At 37.1% G+C, this 18,449-nt stretch overlaps 1 protein-coding gene across 1 annotated transcript in view; it reads left to right on the forward strand.

Moving 5' to 3' along the window:
- The window catches only part of SPK1 (guanyl-nucleotide exchange factor), a 312,986-nt gene that overhangs the window by 141,659 nt on the left and 152,878 nt on the right, over nt 1–18,449 (forward strand). Inside the window, 2 exon segments of the mRNA XM_089431973.1 lie at nt 4,598–4,667; nt 5,001–5,162. Of these exon segments, the coding sequence (XP_089288099.1) occupies nt 4,598–4,667; nt 5,001–5,162 (232 nt within the window).

Consider the following 18,449-nt stretch of genomic DNA (forward strand, 5'->3'; position numbering starts at 1 on the left):
CAGGTATTTTTTAGTTTGTAACTTTGTTTCAAATTTCATTGTCTCTTCAGATTCCATTTTTTTCTTATGTTTATTTAAAATTTTATTTGTAATTTTGTTGTAGATGCATGGTGGAAGATGTATGGTGGCAAAGTACCCCTTTTGCAAAAGCTTGCCGTACGCATCCTCAGCCAAACATGCAGCTCCTCAGGATGTGAACGCAACTGGAGTGTATTTGAAAAAATACACAACAAGAAGCGCAACATGTTAACACTTAAATATTTAAAATATTGCAAATTTCCAAATAAATTTTTGAATTCATTAAACAATATTTTTTTTATAATATTAATTATTAATTATTATCTCATGATCTTTGTACAGGTCGGAGTCCCAACGACTTAATGACATGGTCTACGTCTACTACAATCTTCGATTGTGGGTGAGGCAACTTGAGAGGACACCTGATGTGGATGCCATCTCATTGGATGTGATCGACACCACTGCTGCATGGATGGTTGAGGCCGAGAGGCCTCTCATGGATTCCACTGATGATTGGTTAGTGCAGGATGTAGTGGAGGGGGAGGAGGAGCAGGAGGAGGAGAAGGTGGAGGAGGAGGAGGAGGAGGAGCAGGAGGAACAGGAGGAGGAGGTGACACTGCCTACCCGGGCTACCACTACCACCAGTAGAGGATGTGGTCTACCTCCTGTAGCTCCTACTTCTAGTTCTTCAGCTTCTAGAGCACATCAGACTCCACTGCCATTTCCACCAGCACATGCACCAACATCTACATCTAGAGGGAAAGGGAAAGTTGTGACATTTTCTCGCAAGAGGGGCGGAGGAAATCAATAGGATTAGACTTTCATTTTATTGTATACGAGTCTATGACATTATGACATGATGAGATACATTATCATATTTTTTGTTGATATTTTGAGGCTGAGCTGGGACTCAGGAGTCAGGACTTACTATTCAGGACATGATTCAATGTTATGTGTTATTTTAGCGCTAGAAATGATATTAAACATCTTATATATTAGTTTTTTTTATCATATTTATGTGTCAATGTATTTATTTTATGTTGTAGATGGTTTATATATTAAAAAAATTGAAAAAAATGAAAAAAAATGAATATTTTTGTACCAAACGCTTTTTCCCGCTAATTTCCGTTTTTTTCCCGATTTTTCCGATTTTTTCCGCTTCATTCCCGGCGCCGATTTAATCCTGAGCGCGCTTTTCACAACATTGAGCCATGATGTATAGATAGTTGATTGGATCCTTGATGTACTCGGTTAACGCTAGGCCTCATATTTGCTTTGCAGTGAATACCATGAGCTAGTTTATGGTCGAGCCGAGGCATGTAGATTGGGTTGCAGCAAAGCATGTGTTGAGGTACCTTCATGGTATAGTTGGATCAATGTTTTAAAACTCAGACTCAAACTCAAATCCGATCGAGGGTCAACTCTGATTCGGGCTCCGACACGGAATCGACTCAAAGGAGTTGATTCCAATGACTCGGTCTTTGTAAAAATTACATTAAATATTTAATTTCTAATGAAAAAAGATATTTTTAAGATTTTCATTCATGTTTCCAAACTCAAACCATTAGAGTAATAGAGAGAAGACAACATATGATCAAAGTATGCTCATGAATATATCTATTATATCAAAATGGCTCCAATTGCACTGTCCAATACATGAAATATATGGAGCTCAGAACAAAAACACATAACCAAGGAGGCTCTAAATTGACTCTACAACAAAACAATACAATTGCCAGACTACAAGTCACTAATACAAAATACTATCTCATTGATCAACATGATCAATGATCAATCATCAGTGATCACTATTGCTAGAAATGGCAACATCATCTGGTTTAGACTTTGAACCAGAGTCATACTGGGAAATCGATGGCTCCTCCTTCTCTTCATTAAGATCTCCAACTGCAACTGTAACATTTAGGAGTTTTCCTCAATGGCAAATGCTACTCCAAAATCTAACTCCTCAATGGAAAATGCTGCTTCAAAAACCAACTCCTCAATGTTGTTCCAAAGATCACCCAAGAACCTCCTCAAGGCTACTTCAAAAACCAACTCCAGCTGCTCACAAACTTCTCACAAATGCTCACACAAATGCAATGAGATAGCTGTGAGGAAATATGATAGGGTTGGGTTACCTTTATAGGCATGGGAGAGGGGTAGATGGGCCAGGGTTTTAGAAAAACAAAAGAAAGTCATTTTTGGGGTCCGTAGGCCCGTATTTTTTTCTACGGCCCGGTTGGTCCATTGCAATTTGATCTCGATCGGTCACACTGTTTCGATACCGAACTGACCGAGTTGGGGGTCCAACTCAGCCAGTTCTATACTAGATCGGTCCCTAGTCTGAGTTAAGGGTCAAGTCGACCCGAAAGGAGGTTCCAATTGTACCGTATCGGTCCCTGGTATGAGTCGGATTGGTAGGGTGTTTCCACTGGTTGAATTGGTCAACTCTATGTTGGACCAACCGATTTTAAAAACCTGGAGTTGGATGTGGTTTGAAATATGTCTTAGGTGGTGAAGTGGGGCTGTAAGGATATGCTGATTCTGATTGAGAGGAGAGCGTAGTGGACATAAAGAGCACCTTGGGGTGCTGCTTCAACTTGGGATAAGCTATAATATCTTGGTTTAGTAGGAAGTAGACTTCTGTCGCACTTGGCACAACCGAGACCATGTATATCACAACCAATGCTGCAAGTCAAGAAGCATTGTGGCTTTTGAAGCTTGCAGGGCTATTTGATCAGGGGGTAGAGACGACCTTGATATATTGTGCTAATCAAGGTTATGTCGCTTTTAGGGAATCTGGTATTTCATGATAGTTCAAAGCACATTGAGATCAAATATCACTTCTTCTGAGGCATGGTGTAGAAGGCAACAATGAGGCTTTAATACATATCCACAAATGAACAAATTGTGGACATTCTCGCCAAGCCTCTGTCTAGGGGGATGTTTGTATACTTTCTAGACAAGCTTGGTGTGATGATGAATGTCTCCCTTGCAAGGAGGGAGTGTTGATGTTTTTTGCAGCATCGAGCAAACATTCTCCCATGGGGTCATGTTGATTTGACTAGTGGCCATGCTGATTTGGTTAGGGGTGAATGGCGCAAGGGTAGACTTTCTCCCATGAGGTCATGCTGATTTGACTAGGGGAGATTGATACATTCACCCATGGGGCCATGCTGATTTGGCTAGGGCTGAATGGACCACGATGCTCACATTGTGTTGCTGGATGGAATGATCTATTTTGTTATAGGGTCGGTTTGAATTGTTTATTGATTGTGTTTTTCACCCAACAATGGGGTAAACAATCCTAGTCCAATTTTGAGTTGTGACGTAGGCTCTATTAGTGAAGGAGTTGCTTGTGATGAGAAGCCACCTTGATATTAACCAGTGTTGTTAAAAGCGCGATTTTATCCCTAAGCCGATTTAATCGCGCTTTTTATGGGAAAAAAGCACCTAAAAATTTTTTTGCCGCTTTTTTCGAAAAAAGCACGCTTTTTGAAAAAAGCGAGTTTTTTTCGTAAAAAGCGTGCTTTTTTGTAAAAAAGCTCGGGGGTCCCTGGCAGCGCGATTTATAATGAAAATTGAAAAAAAATGAAAAAAAATGAATATTTTTGTACCAAACGTTTTTTTCCCGCTTTTTTCCGCTTTTTTCCCGCTTTTTCCGATTTTTTCCGCTTCATTCCCGGCGCCGATTTAATCCCACTCGCGCTTTTAACAACATTGATATTAACGGCCAAAATTAGCTCGTGAAGTTAACTGAAGATAAGTGACTTTACTTTAGTTAACTTCCCTATCTGAAGCTTTCTTTACTTTAACTAAAATACAAGTCATAAATTTAGCTTGCTTTACATGCACATCTCATGCATGTCACATGCAACACATCCGCATGTGTGGAACTCACTTGTACACTTTGCATGTCGAAGGCAAGCTCCTAAATAGGCAAATCAAGGTCCTTCTAGTCAAGGCACAAGGCTAGAATTACCTTCTGAGTTACAAAACTCAACACTTCAAGCATTCACTGTTTCTTTTCGACCTGAACTGGCTGGTTGGATTCGTTTTGACCTGAACTGGCGAGTTTGTGCCTCAACTGTTTAAGTGCTAAACTGGTTCAAAAATGGTTGAGACAATTGGTTCAGACTGTTTTAGGCAAATAACGGGTTAGAACATTCTGGTTCAGACAAGACTGAGTGCTACAAGATTTTTAATCGAACTGTAGTAAAATCCATGCTACATTCAGCATATGGCTCAACAAAATTGATGGGTTTTCTTTGGATAATTAGTCTAATCATCAAACTTTGCTAATGGGCTTTCAACTAAGTGAAATATGAGTGCATCCCAGATCACCAGTATGTCAATTGTTTCAAAGATGGCCGGAACAGATCGCCTGTGCTATGGAGAGGATGTAGGAACCCGATAAGTGGAGAGTTATGTTTGAGCACTGAGTCACACCAGCTCAAAATAAAACAATGAAATGTTTGTGTTGTATAATGCTTTTTGCAAGTTCGAACATGCAACTGCTTTTGTGGTTTCTCTTAAATATTCAGCAAGTGACTGAAGTTTGTTCTTACACATTTGACAGGTTGCGATCAGATATAATGTTGCCGATAATGCGAGAGTTGGTACCTCATTATCTCCAAGAAAATGTCAAGGTATTGTCAAATATGTTATCTTCAATTCCTGAGATTTATGTTCTTGAAGGAAGTACACCATAAAAGAATTGTGATGAGCTATATATATTATATCAAAGCTATTTTTAATACTCTTATGTGATTAAATGTGCTTTTACAAATATGTTCTCCTTCAGCCACACTTTGATTTTTTGAAATATGCAAGGACAAGCGTAACTGTGTAGGATACAAGTTCCTTAATGCTAATGTCTAATATAGAATAATACTGTTGATGTGACATGGACTTTCTTGTTGCTGCTATCTGTGTAATTGTGAGATTGATCCTTCCAATTTTCTCAATTTCCCAATTTGTAGGAGAGGCTGGAGTATTTAGAAGATGGGAGACTTGTTTTCAAGCTGCGATTGAGGTTATCCTCATCCTTATATCCAATGAATGAGCGGATTAGAGATTTTTTCCTGGAATATGATAGACATATTCTTCGAACAAGTCCTCCTTGGGGTTCTGAGCTTCTGGAGGTAATTTTTTGACTAACTTTGGTCTAGGTTGACAATGATAAGAGCCAGGGGACTAATCTGGTCTTTCTGCTTACAATGGTGTACCGTGTGTTGCCTGATTGCAATATCTTTGTTGGGTTTATTATGTGCAACTCTACTGCTTAAATTGTGGTGGTGCTATTTTCATATTTGTGGGAAATTTTAATTTTAATTGTTTGGAAATATTAAATTGTACGACTGTTTCTTGTCAACTTTATCAAAAGTTGAATGTGAAAGTGATAAAGTAAATTGATAATTTTGGAATCTTCCATGAGATGTCTTAATCTGTTGGAACTTGGCAAACGGGCGGGTCTAAACTTTTAAAGTTTGTACATGGCAGATATCACTGATTGCCAGGAGGAAAGGGACATTTTCTTTGTTATGTTAGTAAAGACTTGAGATGTTGCTATATCTGTACGGCCTTCAACTTCAATATTATTCTTCTACAATGATACAAAAATTCATTGACAAATTTTTTTAATCTATAGCGTATTAAAGTTGCAAGTTATAATCTATGTTCATAAAGAAGCAAATGTTCAAATAAATGTGCTTTACTTTAGGTTTGACAGATGTGACTGAATCCTCATTAGAGGCATTGCTATTTTCTAGTGTGCTATGTTAGTTATTGAATGTTTCATGCCCCTATTTCTAGATGTGTGGTTTCATTCTGCAATGCCACTTGAAGATTCTGCTTCATTTTAATCCCTCATTCACCTTGAATATTATGGCCATTTTTTGGGTGGAAAATGCTTCATATATGACATTAAAACTCAAATGCATAAACATCAAGTGCAACATATCCAGGTACCATAGAGTGTTACACAGGGTCCCACATGCCTATATAGCTGAGGGGAGCTACCATATGAAACTAATTTTGATTATATGTAGCTTTGCAAGAAGTGTATTGCATTTCAAGAGTAAGTATGATGATTCTTAGCTGGGTTTGTTTTGGGCTTTGTGGATCTCTTGGGCTAGATATTAAATCTTGGATTCCTTTTCGTAAATAAAACTGATCCTTGAGAACGGGGCCATGATTATTAGGTATTTCCCTTATATATATTGTTTTTAGCCTTCATTTTTTCTCACCTGATTATTTTATGAAATTTATTATTCTGTTGCTTCAGTGTGTATCGGTAATTTGTATGTAGCTATGTTTTTGTATGGTTGCCATCTTTAAATTTAATAATTAGAAATAATAAAAAATTTGTTCTTTTGACACTTTGTTGATGTATGTGTAGAAGTGAGGACCAATTCTTGTAACTGATTAATTGTTTCATTATATGTCTTGTGAAAATGCATGACATATTGTGTTAAAATCAAATGCATATACATCAGGTGTAATGTGTACAGGCACCATAGAGCAGTTGCACTAGAGTCCCCTTGCCTTGCATACACAAGCAAGGATAGCTAGCATATGGAACTAATGTTGATTATATTTTGCTGGCATGAAGTGAATTGAATGCCATGAGTAAATATAATCATTCTCACCAGGATTTGCTTTCGAACATTGTAAATCTCTTTTTCTAGATATTAAATTTTAAATTCTTTGTGGCAATCGAGACTAATCCTTGAGAAAATGGTCATGGTTATTGGGTATCATCCTTTTGTCTATATTGTGTCTTCTCTTTTTATTTTTATTTTTATTTTATGAAATTGATTAGTCTACCATTTCCATGACTGTCAGTAACTTGCGATAGCTCTGTTTTTGTATGGTTGTTATTTTTATTTTTTATTTTATAGTATAAAAATAATACAAAATTCCTTGAGAAAATGGTCATGGTTATTGGGTATCATCCTTTAGTCTATATTGTGTCTTCTCTTTTTATTTTTATTTTATGAAATTGATTAGTCTACCATTTCCATGACTGTCAGTAACTTGCGATAGCTCTGTTTTTGTATGGTTGTTATTTTTATTTTTTATTTTATAGTATAAAAATAATACAAAATTCATTTTTCTGCCACTTTAATGATGTATGAAGTCAAAAACCTTGGAAGTGGTTGGATTTAAACTACATAAATAGTTGATGTCACTGAATTCCAGGAAGAAACATGCTCCTTGTTACTTTTGTTGAGATTCACGTGAGAGAGAGAGAGACAGAGAGTGAGATGAATGTAACCAAACCAGCAAAACCCCAAGTCTGCAATAAATAGAATAGACCATTACTAGGAAAAAGTAATGCTGGAAAGCGAAAATAGACCTAAACATAAATGTTCTATATAGACAAATAAGTCAAGCATATGTGTGTAGAGGAAAATAACCCAACACAACAGAGTGCAACACTTTAATGGTTCTCTCAGCAGAACACTTGTTGATGATGGAAAAAAGTCGGTTGAATGAATATAACAAATGGGAGAGATATATATACACAACTCAAAGGGTAAAGCGCCTACTCAAGGGGGGTTATGAGCCTACATTTACTAGTGTTGATGTTTGTAGCTCGGGTAAGTACTTTTGCACAGACTTAAGTGACTAGGTGTGTAGAAGTTGTTGATTGTTTGGTAGTATCAAATGTGCCCTAGCCATGAAAATTGGTGGAGAGGCCAAGGCACATGAGATCTCCAAGACCCAGAAATCGTTTGGAGAAATTCCACCCGGATGAAGAGATATTAAAATAATTAATATTTTTAATGGTGTTCCTAAGTCTAAACTTAGTCTAATTAAAATATTATTGTGTATTAATATAAAATGGGTGAGAAAGTTCTAAGAGACGAGGATCAAACCAGATCTAATCTTAGCCGTTGATTAGGGACTTAATCTTGGCCGTTGAATCGTCAACAGGAAACGTATAAGAGGGGGCTTGAGGCTCAGTTGGAGACACACCAAGAGAGATCAGTCAGTTCGATTTTCTGCGGCGAGGTTCGCTGAGGAAATCAAGCAAGTGATCAGTGGCAGTGATGGGCAGTTCGGCAGGAGGCCGAAGGATACATAGCAGAGAGGCAGCGCAGTGTCGACGAGACAACGCAGGCCCTCGGAGGGCTGACACAGAGGACACAGAAAGCTGCAGAGGCTGATGCAGAAGCCGTAAAGGCTACTGCATGCAGCGCAAAGGGCTGTAGACGCTGATGCTAGGCTGAAGAGGCTGTGGTGAGGAGGTTTTGTGGGGCAGACTGAGAGCAGATCAGCCGGGAGAGGGTGACGCAGTTCCTGAGTATTGCTTGGAGCAGCTTTTGTTGTCTAGCACAAGGAACAATCAGAGTCACAGTGGGATTGTTCATCCGGTTGTTGATTTGCCGTAATATCTGTCTCCATATAGAGGTACTACTGCCGAGGGTATTCTCTGAAGGGTGAGCCATTTTTGGCAGCCTAGTTGTATTTAGAAATCTACTTAATAATAAAACCCTCATATATGCTGCACCGGTTTTCCCGAATTGGGTATTTCCGAGGACGATTGTCCAAAAATAACGATGTCCCTTGTGTTGTCTCAGTTTATTTCAGTTGTTGATCTCTATATTTGTGAAGGGTGCAATTGTGTTTACTTTGATGTTTATGTTATTAAATAACTTGTTAATGTAAAGAACAAGTAGGAGATAGTAAACGAGATATTGCAGTAGGGGTTCCTTGGACTAGGAACTTCACATGTTCAGATCGATTGCAGATAAGAGGTGAGTAAAGTCACTAGCTGAGAAAACCTGAGAATTTGCAGCAGAGAAGCAACTATCCCGAGAGACCGTGTTGTTCTAGAGCCAGAGGCGCAGAAGGAGTGATGCAGTGCAGAGAAGGTGACGCAGAGGTTGACGCAGTGCTTGTGTCAACACTCTGAGCCAGGTAAAGGTGACGCAGTAACTAGGAGGAGCCCACGCAGTAGCTGCGTCAGCTATCCAGGCCAGTGCAGAGGTAGAGGGAGGGAAGATCAGGCCTACGCAGTGCCAAGTCATCTTTCTCAGCCAAGAAGGATTGATGCTGTGGCCAGGAAGGGTTGATCCAGTTCTGACTGTGACTATGATAATAATTTTTGACAATAATACTTAGCTACTTGTGTATTTACTGAATGTTCTTGCTTTTTTTTGCATGGAAAATCAGTGTAGGTCCAATTGAAGGGACCACACCCCCCAACCAAAATTATCTGAGCCTAACCCCAAGGGTGTCAAGGAGAATTGAACCCGTAACCTCGCAATGGCAAGGTACTTTAGCAACATGACCTCGACCAACTGAGCTAACCCTCAAGGCTTCTCAACATTCTTGTTACAAGAAAAATCTTATATTATCATACTAGTTGTCTTTTCCAAATAGAAGCTCTTTTAGAATAATGGTTTTACATATTTAGAAAGCATTGGGACATTTCTTGTTCTTTACTTCTTTGTCACCAATGTGAAGCGAACAAAGTTCCTTCTATAGATTAATTACTCCAGAAGACTCGGAATATAAAGTTATCCATGAGGATACAAATGTTATATATTAAATGTATGAATAAGAATGATTAATACAATGAGAACGAGAGGCTTGCTTATATTATCATACTAGTTGTCTTTGCCTAATAGAAACTCTTTTAGAATAATGTTTTTACGTATTCAGAAAGCATTGGGACATTTTTTGTTCTTTACTTGTTCTATGTCACCAATGTGAAGCGAACAAAGTTCCTTCTATAGATTAATTACTCTAGAAGAGTTGGAATATAAAGCTATCCATGAGGATACAAATGTTATATATTAAATGTATGAATAAGAATGATTAATACAATGAGAACGAGAGGCTTGCTTATATACCAAGCAGGTGTCTCTTCATGGGGAGTCATATCTCATTTAGACATGACTCTTCAACCTAATTACTAATTAACTAATAATTATTTATGGTTATTATCATTTACATTATTTCCTATATATTTATTCATAACATTGTCTTCCTCCTCAAAAAGCTTTGTCCTCCAAGCTTGTTAATGAAAAAGGCTTGATCTATTTTTCAGCTTCGAACGTCTTTCTGTCTTGGAACTGTCATCTTTGTCGATACATGTTGATATGATCTTCTACGTGACAAACGAAATTGTGGCATTGAAAAGGGATCAGACCATCCTAGATTAATCTTCTCTGTAATATTTTGATCACTGGAATTTTGTAACGACTTGTCATCATAGGTCTGGATTGAGGTTACATCACTCTTCTCTGGAATTTGTTGTTTTTATTCTGAATGGTCTCGATATGTAGCATGGTTGAATTGTCTACTCTTATCATTCGGATTTCGATCGGGAACTTTTTTGGTTTGACTTTCCCTTATTGGTCGTGTGGCAATTTTTTGATTTTCTTCTGGCAAAGATGTTGTTGAGTTGGTTAGAGAACATTCACTTGGGATGTTCATTGTCTGAACTGCAACATCTAAGTTTGTATTTTCTTCAACTTGCTTGTGTTCTTCATGAGTTGTGACATTCACTAGATCGGTATCTGTTGTTTTTTTGTCAACTTGAATTCCTACATTTGATGTTTCCTTCTCGATAAGTTGTTTTATTTTTTTTTCTAATGACTCCTTATCCTTCTTCAGTTTCTTAATTTGCGTCAATAATTTTTCACTATGGTTTTTAAGCCGAGAAACTTCTTCATTTTTGTTAGTAGTGATCTTGTCAACTTTTCCTTGCATATTTTGTAGAATTTTTTTACCACCTTGAAAAATTACTTTTGAAATATCTTGTATGTCATCTGGAGTTAGTGAATTTGGCTTCAATGTAACATCTTGAAATGCTATTTTTTTCTTTTTGTATGAAAACGTCAGAAAGTTCTTTTTCATATTCAGGATGAAGGAACCTAGGGTTTCCATCCATGGGGATCCTAGAATAATGTCACTTGGGTCAGTCAATAGGGATTGAACCGAGAATTGCGATATACATGTATAATCGCCAATGTTTAATTGTAAATCAGTTATTTCGCATTGTTTTTTTTAAATAGTCTAATTTTTCGATTATATTCGACTCCGGAACTACTAATTGGTTTGTGATTTTAGGCGTTATATAATTTTTATCTTCGGCGGCATAGATAGCAATAGTGACATTTTTTCCTGCTATAGTTCCTTTAATTTTAAATAGCATTTTAGCATAACCGATCGAGGTTTCTGAAAATCTTCCTTCTTTTATCTCAGACTTAAAATCCATTTTTCCTTTCGTCGACAAGTTTATTGAATGATACGAGGTAACTTTGAATAACCCTTGGATGCTTCCAAACCTCCTTATAATTTTATAACTAGGCACTTGGATGTATATATCGACTACTTAATAAAAGTTTTTAGTATATATTACCACCTTCCTTTTTTTTTAAATCAAAATATTTTTTTAAATTCTTGTCTTTATAAAGACCTTCAAAAACTTTTTTATTTTTACTTTACTCCTTGTAATTGAAATCTTTATTTTTTATGAACATTAATTTTTTAATGAATAATTTATTTTTCTAATAATATACCATGGATTTGTATATTCCCCTTTTAATGAACATTAATGAAATTTTAATGTTCACTATATATATATATATATATATATATTTATTTATTTATTTTTTGGTTTTGTTGATAAACACAACATACAAATTTGTGGTATCGTATGATTTAAAAATTAAAACGGTGCTATGGCTTTTCCTTGACAATCATGACCATTCAATTCCCACGGCACGAACAGACACATTAATTAATGTAGATCAGAGTGAATTATAGCAGCGACAAGAATGATATCAACGACAATGGAAAAATGACAAAAAACCCTTGCGGATGCAAGGCAAAAATGTCTGCGGATTCGACGACCACAAATTAGGGGTCAAGGTTGATAGGGATATGAACAGCGGATGACGGGAATAGGGTGAACGCCTGGGCAGAGGCAGCATGCTGGATGTTCGAAGAGAAGGCAGTGACGGTTTTGGCGTGGGAGCAAGCGGTGTGGTGAAGGCGGCTTGCTGCGACTTGTTTCATTGTGTCTCGCGGCTGAAAGGTAGATGATGAGGCATCCAGTAGTGGCAGACTGGTAAGGCAACTAAAACAATGTCGAGTGTAAGATGCGCAGCGGCCCAACAATGGTCGTATGTTGGGGTCAGTTGAATGTTCGCTCAGTCACGGTGCGCACATTAGAAATACCAGGTCTCTTGGCGTTCGTTTTGTGCAGTCGGGCGCTACTGCATATGACAGTTGCATGTAAAAAATATTATTTTCTTTCTTTTTGTTTTCTCTTTTTTTTTTTTTATATATATATTACTATGTTTTTTTTTCCTTGTTTTTCAATATATATATATATATATATTTTTTTTTAAGAAATGGCCAAGGGCCTTGACAAATCAATGACGGAGAAACTCCAAACGTGTAGCGAATGCTTCAGTCATGACGACAACAAGGTTGATGATTTTCGATGGTCAAAGACCTAGATAGGATAACGAGTTCTGTGCATCGGTGAAGCAATGAGAGGATCGACTGCTCTAATACCAAATGAAGCGAACAAAGTTCTTTCTACAGATTAATTACTTCAGAAGACTTGGAATATAAAGTTATCCATGAGGATACAAATATTACATATTAAATGTATGAATAAGAATGATTAATACAATGAGAACGAGAGGCTGGCTTATATACCAAGCAGGTGTCTCTTCATGGGGAGTCATGTCTCATTTAGACATGACTCTTCAACCTAATTATTAATTAACTAATAAATGAGACATGACTCTTGAACCTAATTACTAATTAACTAATAATTATTTATGGTTCTTATCATTTACATTATTTTACATTGTTTCCTATATATTTATTCATAATACAATGCTTGATCAATGTGCCCATCTAAATTCGCTTTCATTTAAATTTTTTGTGAAGGTGATATTGTTGGAAATATTTTGCTTATAAAATTAGGTGTCATATCTTTCAAATTGAGCAACATGTTAGTTTTTGGTAGCATCGGAAGTGCTCTAGCCTTGAAAATTGGTGGAGAGGCTAAGGCACATGAGTTTTAAAGAACCCAAAAACCGTTTGGTGAAATTCCACCCGAATTATATTTTATTAAAATAATTAATATTTTTAATGGGGTTCCTAAGTCTAAACTTAGGAAAATTAAAATATTAATGGGTATTAATCAAATATGGGTGAAAATGATCTAGAAGGCAGATCATGTCATGTTTTAATCTTAGTTGTTGATTAGAGACTTAATCTCGGTCGTTGAAGAGTTAACAGGAAAATTATAAAATGGAAGCTTGGGGTTCATTTGGAAACACCTATGGAGAGAACGAATTGATCAAGAATTTGATTCCTAGGGCAGGGTTTGGTAAGGATTTCGAATTAAGTGATCATTCTGCAGCAGAGGGGCAATGAGAATCCGGGAGAAGGACTTTTCGGAGAATACAGATAGAGAGGCGGAGAGAGCCAACAGAGCAGAAAAACTTCCTGTCACGCAAAAGATGGAACAGTTGGGAAAGCTGATGCAGAGGGCAGAAGCCGGAACTGTAGGAACAACCGGGAAGGATGACACAGAGGGTAGATGTTGGAACTGCTGGGAACAACCGAAACTGCCAAGAACTGCCGGAATAGGCAGGAGAGCTGACACAGAGGGCAAATAAGGTGACGTCCAACACAGAGATAGCCGGGGTTAGCCAGTCTTGTACCGGATCAGCGAGAATTTTGCCGAGTGAAGTGAGGTAAAACTCACTCAGATTTTCCGCCATTATTTTCTTTGTAAAGGATTGCTAAATGAACATCCTAAATCAACACTGTTGCACCGGTTTTCCTGCATTGGGTTTTTCTGGGGACTATCGTGTCCAAAATAAAGTGTCCTATGTATCTTGTTCTTTGCTCTATTTTCTGTTTCATTAGATCAAATATTTAATTAGTGTAGGTTGCATAAGTAATTTGCTTCAACATTCAGAAGAATAACTTGGTTAATGTATATTAAAAATCAAGTAGGTGAAGTAGATTCAGATTTGCTGCAGTAGGGGTTCCTTCAGATTGTGGGAATTTTCACACAACATTCCAAGTGGTAATTCTGCTGGATCCTCTTGATTGTAGGAGATATTAATGAACCAAAAGGTTCATTACTAGAATCAATGCAAAAAGTGGGACAAGAGCACATATAATGTACAAAAATTTAATTATATCTAAATTGACACGAAGAATGATGATTACAATCAAACAATATGATCTCTTTATTGAATGATGAAGATATGGTTCACAAGTCATAATACATGGTTGCAAGCTCAAGGGTCCTAATTAATGTACTTAATAATTATATATTATGTAACTAGGTTCTATTTTATTTTCTATTCTATAGTGTATTTTATTAGTAATATACTTTCGTATGGTACATACTCTTTGCCCTAAGAGATCCCTCAAAGCATGGGAAGAGGAAGCTTCTTGTCGATGGGAATCTTTGTCTTGTGCTAGTGGCTCTTCCACGTGATGATATATTCTTGATATAGTCTTGGATTGAGAAAAGAAGACAAAGAGATATTTGAAGCTTCAAACAATATTGTTGCATTTTAATGGGGTCAACCCATCCTGGATAGAATTTTTTTTTGTAACTGTATTGTAAGACACTTGACTGGGACTTATTTGATTGTGATTCCCAGTGTGTTTTTGAAAGTAAATTATGTTGAAGTTATGATATTTTAGAATGTGAATCAAATTTTGTTGAGTGTAATGTTGACATTGTAGGTTGATTGGTCCATACAATGTCTCTTGTGATTGGGATGACGATATGGTACTGTTGTAGCTTGCTTCTTCTTGATCACAATTTTGGATTGTTGATTCAGTTTGAGTATTGAAGTCATTGTCATATACATGTGTTGTTTTTCAGTTTATAAAATATGTTAGTAGCAGCACAGATTTTTAGGTTCCATTGAGCTTGTTATGGTCCCTTTATCTTTAGTTTGAACATTGGACTTCTGAATCTGAACGCATCCTTAACTCAATAGGGTCAGTAGTTGTTTGTTTATGAGCTTTTGGAATTGATATTTCCTTTCGTTGTAATCGTTTGATTTTAGTAACTGAAGTTTGATTTTGATTTGGTAGATGAGGAATGTCCTTATCTTTTTTTCGATAAACATTTGTCTCTGTCTTTAATTTTGGATTGTTCTTTTTAATTTAGTTTGTTGCATATTTTGATAGTTTGCTACTTTGTGTTTTAAATGATCAGCTTTCCTAGCAAGGGACCTACTTTCATTCTATAAATTGCATTTTTCTAGGTATTGCTTCAGATTTTTCGTTGTGAGTTCTCTCAGTCTTCTCTCAATCCTTTTATATTGATGATTGTTTCCTAAATTTTTTTGTCATCCATGGCATGGCTACTATTTTGACCATTGTTGGAACTTTTGCCTTTTATTGAAAATTACATTATTCTCTTAAATAAGCCTCTACCTTCCCATAAATACATTTTTTGTTTATTTGATAATATGAAATACCCTCTTCTCAATATTTTTTTCCCTAAAATTTTATTTTATTTTTAATTATACTTTCTAAGTAATTTCTATAACAGTTTTATTTGGTTGGAAAGGTTAATTCCTCTTTTAAAATTATTTCCCTTTTTATCAAGATTAATAGGGAACCGATACAAGTGACTGGCAACAATTAATCAAAAAATAGGAGAATGGATAAGGGAATGATGACAAGTGTTGGCATGAGTAACATGGGATGCTACCGCAATTAGGGCCTCGTATAGAAAGTGAAAGAAAAAGCTGAAGTATGGTCACACTGGACTAGAAGCAAATGATGACCACCAAGGTCAAATAAGGGAATAAGTATGCATCCCAAGCATCATGATCTATCATTCAATTTGAATCCATGATCCATACTAGAATGCCCAAAGACATTAAATGAAAGCACTTGCATGTAAAAATGGTTAATGTACCTCACAAATGATGATCCCACCTTCATCAAGTGAATAGGCTAGTCAAGTGGACAAGCTGATAACAATAGTGGGCATGAGGCATCTGAGGCTGATATCTGTGGATCATGGCAGTGCTGCTGGTTGGACAAATGCATCATAGGAGAAAAATTATCTCCTAGGTTTACCCATACATGTGGATTGGTAATAAGTTTGAGCCCTGTTATGGAGTAGGTAGTTCAAGTTGGTTAGATGGGGTCTGTGACCTCGATCTGGGCACAACTATTGCTTCTCCTACCTTCATACACACTGCAAGCAAACATCATAAGAAAAGAGACCCTTGTTGTGACACTCAAGTTTGGTCATCCTTTTTTTGTTTCCCTTAGGGCGACTCTTGTGTTGTGTTTGATCTGTCCAATCATTAAAAGGTGTCCAAAAGTAGACTAAAGTCCCTAAAAATATCCTCAAAAAAAGGTGTCCAATCATCAAGCAAAGGCTCACTGAATAAGACGTTATCATCAAATAAGCACAAGTTATCAATACAAGCCACATGAACGGGATGTCATGGAGTTAGGACATGGTGTCATTATGCAAAACAGTGTACCATCCTCTCTTGAGGAGTTTCAAGTCACCATCATCATCATCAAACTGTGCCAGAAATAGGGCAACACCCATAAAAAAAGGTGTAATGCCAGTGTAGGGGCGTCCTTCCATCAATGGGGAATATCAACTCTTTAAGTAATGCCATGGCTTAAATGTGCAAAATTTGAGGTTTTGGAGGGAGAGGAGAGTGTCATCAATAGTGTTGAATGTATCCCATGGTCAACACTCTTTAAATGGTGGTCAACTGGTTCTAGTGCCCAGTGGAGTCATCAAGTGTAGTTGGACATCCTCTTTGAAGTTCTGGGGAAGCATTATACATCCCATTCAAGGGATGGCAATTGTACTTGGGAGGAAACATCTAATGCAACTTACAAAATCAAGTGAGATCAACATCATGGGTGCACATACCAGAAGAGTATCAGAATGGGCCATATGAAATGTAAAATGCATCAAAGTACTTTACATGAGCATTGTCTTCAAATGTCTTCCTATATTATGATTTGCAGACAAGTTACAATGCTTAAATATCAGAGGGTTATCAAAAGGCCTTATTAGGTGCTTCCAACTCTAAGGGGAGCAACAACTCCTTGGTCGACCCATGAATCAATAGATGCAAGTGATAAATAACATGACATGGGGTTTACTTGATGGAGGATGCCACTATATCTTGCTAGCTATGAAATTTCGACATGCTTGAGCATTATGATATGAATAGGGAGCAATTGTGGGACTGAGTTACCCCTTTCCTTGGCCTATTTTTACCACCGCTCTTGTGCGCCTTTTTCTTCACTGATTTCATTTTTCTTTTTACAGGCATAGCCTGTGTTACAAGCTTTCATTGATCCTTAAAGATGAAGCGTTTCCTTGCTTACGGGGTTTGGGATATTCAAAATTCCTTTTATTTAGATAGCTTATGGATTAGCTAGGAACTGGGTGAGTGTTAATGACTGGGGCAGGGCTCTGTCTAGGATTTTGTCCGCACACTTTCATTTATTCTTGTCAATCTTTTGCATTTTAATATTATGGCTCATGCTTTTTCCTTTTATTCTACTGCATTAACCTCTTAGGGCAATGTTTCTAGGCCTCTACATGAGGATGAGGAAAATAGCGAACCAATACTAGTGACAGATAGCATTCAGCTTGAGGATGTGATGTGGAGACAAAGGAGAGATGGAAGGTGTTAACTATGGATTACCATGGATGCGCCCTATTAGTGCCCCTGCTTGCAAGTGAAAAAAAGTCCTCGTGGAAGGTCACACTACACTATGGGTAAATGATAGTCACCAAGGATGGGAACAAGTGTAGAACCAAATATGGTCTATCATCCAATTCAACATGTGATGCATGCTAGAATGCCCTTGAACATTAAATGAAAGCACTTGAGTACAAAAATGATTAATGTACCTCATATTTGATGACCCTCCTTCATTGGATGAGCAGGCTAGATGTAAGTAAAGCGCTGACTGAATCATCAATAAGAGGCATCTGAGGTCAGCTATCTGTGGGTCATGATAGGGCTGTTTGCTGGCAAGCTGAACACTAGGATAAAATATTTTTCCCTAGGGGTCACCCACATGGTTGGGTTACAAGACTTATGCTTGTGAGTTTTCTCTGTCAAAGTTTGTGACTGAGGACATGCTTGTTTGGTCTTGGGACTTATTTTTGGTGAGTATGATCCATGCTTGGTATAAAACACATCAAAAGTGCTCAGAAATTCACAGAGAATATTCATATATCTGTTGCTAGTGAATAAATGTTGTTGAGTGTGTCTGGAATGCTCCTGAAAATGTAGGATACTAAATCTTGATTAGTTTGCCCCTAACATGTTAAAATCGACTACATTACAGGGAATAAGCATTAATATTTTCTATTATTAGCATTCCAGGAGATATATTAAGAATGAAAC

The sequence above is a fragment of the Pinus tabuliformis genome, chromosome 5_1 (assembly GCF_031772625.1).
Source record: "Pinus tabuliformis cultivar Carrire ecotype Pingquan chromosome 5_1, CPIR1, whole genome shotgun sequence".
NCBI classification, from domain to species: domain Eukaryota; kingdom Viridiplantae; phylum Streptophyta; class Pinopsida; order Pinales; family Pinaceae; genus Pinus; species Pinus tabuliformis.